This window comes from Euphorbia lathyris, chromosome 6 (genome assembly GCF_963576675.1).
Source record: "Euphorbia lathyris chromosome 6, ddEupLath1.1, whole genome shotgun sequence".
In the NCBI taxonomy this organism is placed as follows: domain Eukaryota; kingdom Viridiplantae; phylum Streptophyta; class Magnoliopsida; order Malpighiales; family Euphorbiaceae; genus Euphorbia; species Euphorbia lathyris.
Window position 1 is genome coordinate 78,341,353 of NC_088915.1, and position 6,718 is coordinate 78,348,070.

The 6,718-nt window shown below is 33.9% G+C and overlaps 1 protein-coding gene across 3 annotated transcripts; it reads left to right on the forward strand.

The window, feature by feature from the left end:
- The first annotated feature begins 2,323 nt into the window (after positions 1–2,323).
- LOC136233225 (G-type lectin S-receptor-like serine/threonine-protein kinase At1g11330) lies at positions 2,324–5,482 on the forward strand. 3 transcript variants are annotated; one of them, XM_066022840.1, is made up of 5 exons: positions 2,324–2,550; positions 3,103–3,183; positions 3,561–3,671; positions 3,754–3,964; positions 5,365–5,482. In XM_066022840.1, the coding sequence occupies exons 2-5, from the start codon at positions 3,154–3,156 to the stop codon at positions 5,424–5,426; spliced, it is 414 nt and encodes a 137-aa protein (XP_065878912.1). In that variant the 5' UTR covers positions 2,324–2,550; positions 3,103–3,153; the 3' UTR covers positions 5,427–5,482. The 3 variants fall into 3 exon arrangements, 2 of the variants coding, with proteins under 2 accessions (XP_065878912.1, XP_065878911.1); XM_066022839.1 differs by lacking the exon at positions 3,103–3,183 and having other exon boundaries at positions 3,365–3,671; XR_010690735.1 differs by lacking the exon at positions 3,103–3,183 and having other exon boundaries at positions 3,547–3,671; positions 3,754–5,482.
- Positions 5,483–6,718: the final 1,236 nt, after the last annotated feature.

Consider the following 6,718-nt stretch of genomic DNA (forward strand, 5'->3'; position numbering starts at 1 on the left):
TGTTTTTTTCGTTTGTTCACGTTTTCGTATTTTTCACATTTTGTCATGTTATTGTGTTTTATTTTGCATTTTTTCGATTTTTCACGTTTTAGTTTTTCGGTTTTTCCCCTTTTTGTTTTTTTCGCGTTTTTGTATTTTTCATATTTTGTTACTTTTTCGTGTTATTCACGTTTTCCATGTTTTTCGTATTTTTTCATATTTTTGTGTTTTTAACGTTTTCGTGTTTTGTTTGCGTTTTTCGCATTTTCATGTTTTTCACATATTGTCACGTTTTTGTGTTTTAGCATTTTTCGTATTTTTTCGCATTTTCGTGTTTTTATTTTTCACGTTTTTTAATATTTCGTGTTTTGTCACTTTTTCGCGCTATTCCTATTTTGTGTTTTTCGTGTGTTTGCTTTTTTTTGCGTCTTCGTGTTTTTCGCATTTGTTCACGTTTTCATGTTTTTCGCGTTTTTTATTTTTTTTTTGCATATTCTCGTGTTTGTAACATTTTCACATTTTTCGTGTTTCATATTTTTCGTATGTTTACATTTTTTAACGTTTTCGTCATTTTTTCATTTTTCACGTTTTATATGATATAAATTATGGATTGACCAAAATTTATAAGATTTGGGAAAGTGATTAGAGAGAAGATTGAGGATTTAATGGAGGATAATTTTGTAAATTACAAAAATATAATATTAGGAATAGGCTATTCCTAACCTAAATTGAATAATAGATATTCCATGAAATCAAGGAATAGGGATTCCATGGAATAACTATTCCATAAAAAAAATCAACCAAATGTGGGAATATCTATTCTTTAGGAATAGGCTATTCTATTCCCCCTCTATTCCGCGAACCAAACGAGCCCTAAGTATTAGAAGCTTAATGTACTAATTTAATATATAGTGGTTACAGATAGATCATGGCCATTGATTATTACTAATCTGAGGGTTGTTATTTCTCTACATGGTATATTTCATACTTGGTTAATTAATGGTAATAGCTGTTATTAGTCATTTTACATGTTCAGCTTATGTAGCAGCTCGCTATTGGTTAATTTATTTGAAAATATTAAGTTGTTGAAATGCATTTCCAATACTAATAATAAATGTCAATTGGTGAGTCCTTTTTATCATAAATTTTGTAAGAGGTCAAGAGAAAAGAATTAGAAAAATCTATTAGAAAAGAATTAAATAACCATGAACCTTGATTTGAAAGTGTATTTATTTATTTTGCATATTTGCATTAGCATTTTGGCAAAATAAATAATTCAATGAAAATTAATGATATATACAATTAAAACCAATGTAACCACTAAAGCGTTTTACAGAATTAATAATAAATATTAATTCCATATATATATATATATAGTTGAACTCTGAAAATCAAACTATTAGAATATATATATATATATATTTTCAATTAATTTAAGAATTAATTCATTTAATAAAAAATTAATTTTTACTGAACTAATTCATGTTAATTACAATTAAAACCAGTGTAACTACTAAAATGTTTTACAAAATTAGTAATAAACATTAATTTCATTTAATTCAATTAATGAGATTTAATTCTCTAATAACCACCATCGAGTTTTTATGTATTGATTTTAATTTGTTTGACTCATCAACATTTGCTGATGTCACTTTTAGAAATAACTTTTTTAGGTTAAGCTTTTATATATATATATATATATATATATATATAAATTGAAAAACATAATAATAATTTTATTAAATGGAAGAACATAAATAGTAAAACTATGATAAACCGAATATAATAAATCTTCAGATGAACTCAATGAAAGGAACAATAAGAAGATTATCCTTAACATATGTTTTGCTCCAACCAACAATCATTTTCCAAGATACAACAAAAGTATGAGTCAAACACTAATTGTGTGTGTCGAATTATCACTAGAACACGAGAAATAAAATGAACGAATCGAAACAAAAGTTTTGGAAAATGAACAAAATTTGACATAGAGGAAATTTAAAAAAAAAACTAATTCTTATTGATAGACTGGTTCTAGATTGATTCCTAATTAATTAATTAGTTAACTAGAATTAATTCAACTAAAATTTTTAATTATCTAATTTCTTAATTAGATAAATATCTGAATCCAATAACCCAAATTTAATCCGGATAAAAATTCCTACAAATCATAAAATTACCATTTAATTCTTGGACCCATTGAGACATCAAACAGTAACTAATGCAACGTTGTTCCCGTGTCCTGCTGGTAAAAAAAAAAAGAAATACAGTAAAAAAAAAAGAAAATGTTACAAACACGACGTAGTATTATGCTGAATGGTAAACATTTTGTCGCAGAAGACAGACGCAGAAGGTAGTAAGGAAACGGTGTCGTACTGCATGCTAATACCGCAAACACCCCGCAGCAGCCGCCGTCTTCTTCTTCTTCAACTCATCCGCAGCACCATAGTAATGGCCAAGTTGAAGGATCGAATCTTCAAACTTCGAATTCCGTTTCTTCAGTTGCTAGATCGCTTTTGCCTACGCGACGTCGTCTTAAGCTTGATCCTGCAAATAAGCTCTACTTTCCTTGTAAGTTTTTCTTCTTTGGAGGCTGATCTATTTCGTTTTGGTTGCGATCTCTTCTTTTTTTGTTCTTGTTGAACTCAACTTTGCTCGAATATATTTTGGGGGAAATTGGTTATTAATGCTTGAAATAGATGTTAATTAGCCAAGAATTATTACTCAAATTGACTTAGTAGAAAAGTTCAGGCCTGCGTCATTCTCTTGGAAAATCCATAAGAGGATTTTTTTGAGCTACAATTAGAAGTTTATAGATGGAGAATTTTGAGTTGCTTGTCTAATTTATGATAAACTGTTGAAACTTGCCATAAAAATTGGTAGGTTTCAGAAACGTAGTTCCTGATACGAGGCAGGTCATTAATTAGGGGGTCAAGTAAACTATTCTTCATTAGCGTTTCTGTTTCTTTCAGTTTCCATTACCATTTTCTAGCTAATAAATCTTAGAAACAACATTTCTGGGTTTCTGTTTCCGTGCAACATATAGTAAAATTGGTCAGTTACTCAAGGATTGGAATATAAAACTCAAACAGTTTCCAAATTATCTGATTGTGAGAGCTGCAGGTTCTATAAAAATGTTGCTCAATATATGCACACTCCTAGTGATTGTGAGAGATGGAATCATGGAAAATGCTATGGTTTGGGGTATTTTATTTTCTAATTCCTATGATGCTATTTAGGTATGGCCTTGCAAACAAAGGCCTAACTCATCCCAAAAGGTACCTCACAGGGTGGGGATTGCCTTACATATTTAAGGAGCTATATAGCTTCCTCATTTAGCAATGTAGGATGTCTAACAGGCCTTCACCTTCCTACAACCTTGAAGGTGTCCAGTGACTGTTGGCTAATGTAAATGCGGATTGAACACGTGAAATACCCTTAAAAAGGAGTGTGATGTAACGACATTTCACGTGGTCAACGGGTATTTGCAGTAGTCAACAGGAAATAAGAAGAAAAGCAAGGACATGTTATTGAATGAAAGGAATCATACAACATTTACGGATGCAGATAACATCAACCAGGTTAAACTTCAGGAATTACCGCTATACACTTTGCAGAAGCTGATTATTGCAACAGACAACTTTCATACTAAGAATAAGCTAGGGCAGGGCGGTTTTGGCCCTGTATACAAGGTAATGCTGCTAGCCATTCATTAATTGGAGTTTTGTAAGTGTAAATTGAACTGCTAGTTAAAAGTTAATGTAACTTTTTCAGGGAGAATTTCCAGATGGACAGGAAATAGCAGTTAAAAGACTTTCAAGAGCATCTGGGCAAGGATTTGAAGAATTTATGAATGAAGTTGTTGTCATATCGAAGCTGCAACATCGAAATCTTGTTCGACTCTTTGGCTGCTGTGTTGAAGGAGAAGAAAAGATGTTGGTTTATGAATACAAGTCAAACAAAAGTTTGGATGCCTTTCTTTTCGGTTAGTCCTTTGCTTAAGCTTATCAAGAAACTGTTACTTTCTATAGATCCGCGAAGAAAACAACTTCTGGACTGGAGAAAATGCTTCTGTATTGCTCAAGGAATTTGCAGAGGTCTCCTTTACCTCCACAGGGACTCTAGATTAAGAATTATTCATAGAGATCTCAAGGCAAGTAACATCCTTTCGGACCTAGAACTGAATCCTAAAATATCAGAGTAAGAAGCTCCCTGTATAAATGTGCAAGACGACTTCCCTGACGTCTTGACTATGCTATAGTCTCTCCAAATCCGTCGAAGTTACTCCATAATCAATGGACCCGTCGCAGTCAGTCTGTCCCCTCCAGATATATCCGAGGATCCAATCCTCTAAATAGCCGTAGCTCACGGATTACGCCTCATAAGCGGTCGGATCCAAATCAAAATCGAAAGCCTCAAGAGTTCTGTGACTCGATGAAGAAGCATATTTGCATATTGACAAATTATATGCATGATGACACCTTTCCATCAGAATAAAAGACCACGTACATAACACACATCAAAACCGACTCAGGTATGGGAATTTACAATTTTACTCAGAAATAGCCTTCACTGTATGAGCATTGAAATCAACAACATTGGTGGAATGGAAGCTCCTAGATCGACTGACATTTTGACGAGGGACATTTAGTGAAATCCATGTCCATGAACCTAAAGGTGGCACCCAGAAATGACATGTGCTCCATTTACAAAATCAAACCAGAAGCTCACTTTCAATGAGGGAGCCCTTTCTCCGCATGCTTTGCTATCACCAATTTGTGGCCATCGTCGAAGGAGATGGTGCCATAACCACCAAACAGTTCTCCGATCTCAACCACAGCAACTCATGTCGAAGTTCAGCTTTTAATTTTTATCAGCTCACCTAGCCATATTGAGGCTCCACTAACAAATAGAGGGCTACCTCGAATCAACATCGGACACCCCTCTGATCAACAAGCTCAACATCGGACAACCTCAGATCAACATCGGAAACCCCTCCAATGAACAAGCTCAACCTCAGATCAACATCGGACACCCCTCTGATCAACAAGCTCAACATCGGGTAATCTCGGATCAACATCGAATACCCCTCTAATCAACAAGCTCAACATCGAGCACCTCGGATCAACATCGAGCACCCTCCCATCTCAGATTTCGGAATGGCTAGGATTTTCGGAGACAAAGGCTTTGACGCAGTTTTTTAAGCTCTGCTTCAGCTTTCCCCTGCTTAAAAGAAATAGACAGTCATCATTTGAGAAACCATGTGTACATTATGACAACATGTGACTAAAAAGGCTTGAAATCCTATGTGTACCTTGAGTGTTGTTTGTAGCTGGGCTCTACAATTGTGAATCTTCCTGATAATTCTTTTAATTTGTCTGACAGGACTGAAGTTCATTGACTTTGGGGGCTTTTTGCTGATTGGTTTTGCAGCAGTAAGTTGCTGATTGGATACAACTATTTCCTCCTCCTCAACAGCAACAACTATCTCTTCGACAACAACTATTTCATTGACTTTGGGGGCTTCTTTAAGCCAGATCCTGAAAGATAATTCTATTTCCTCCTCCTCAACCGCAACAACTATCTCCTCCTCCTCAACAGCAGCAACTATATCCTCCTCAACAGCAAGTATTTCCTCCTCAACTGTGCATTCGGAACCTTGTGCGCTCCAACTTGAGGATCATCAGTCTTGGGTGCAGCAGTGTGTGCTTCAAAAAGCGCTCTTTTCTGCGCTACAGAGCCAGGTCGACATAATCTCTGAGCCTCTTCAACATGAGAAGAAGTGGACCATTTGTCCGAAGCAGAAACAGATGCAAAAGAGTAAGAGTCAGATATGAACCTTCCAAAAGTGATGGAGTGTCCAAGAGCCTGCAATATGGATTCATAATTGAAATTCCAAACTAGTTATTTGAACAAAAACATGTATGAGATATATTATGGATATGAATATGGACTGACCTCATTGTAATCATAGCCATAGCTGAAAAATGGTTGCTCGTGAATGAGAGTCATGGCCATAGCTCAAGAATCTTCCAAACCTGGACCTAAGACTGTGGTGTTGCTTCTATTTTTATACTTGAATTTCAATTTTAAACATAGGATTTTTAGGCAATAATAACGCTAAAGACTTGCTATTTCCTTAAAAAAATAAATATCAGAATTGGTAACATTTTCAATTTTAATTGGGAAAAGAATTTTAGGCAATAATAACGTCAAAAATTATTGATTACAGACTTGCTATTTCCTTAAAAAAATATCAGAATTGGTAACATTTTCAATTTTAATGGGAAAGGAATTTTAGGCAGTAAGAACGCCAAAAATTATTGATTCCAGACTTGCTATTTCCTTAAAAAAACAAATCAGAATTTTAATTTTAAGAGTCAAAAGTATTTATAATCATAAACATTCCAATTTTAAAACCAATTTTAAATTTTAAGAGAGTCAAAATCGTTTGAAATAATTCAACAAGGTCAATCAAATTTATGTTGGGTCATTCTTTCCAAAAGCATTTAAAATAATTCAACAAAATTAATCAAATTTATTTCGGTCACTCTTTCCATTTTTCAATCAAAGTAACATGGATGCTGGACCAATAGTTTTTTTTCTTCCAAGTGACCATTTTCTAGTCAAAGTGACGTGGATGCCGGACCAATAGTTTTCTTCCAAGTGGTAAGAGTTAAAAAATTTGAATTAAAGACCAAAAGTATTAGTATATATATATATTTTAATTAAAGGCTGG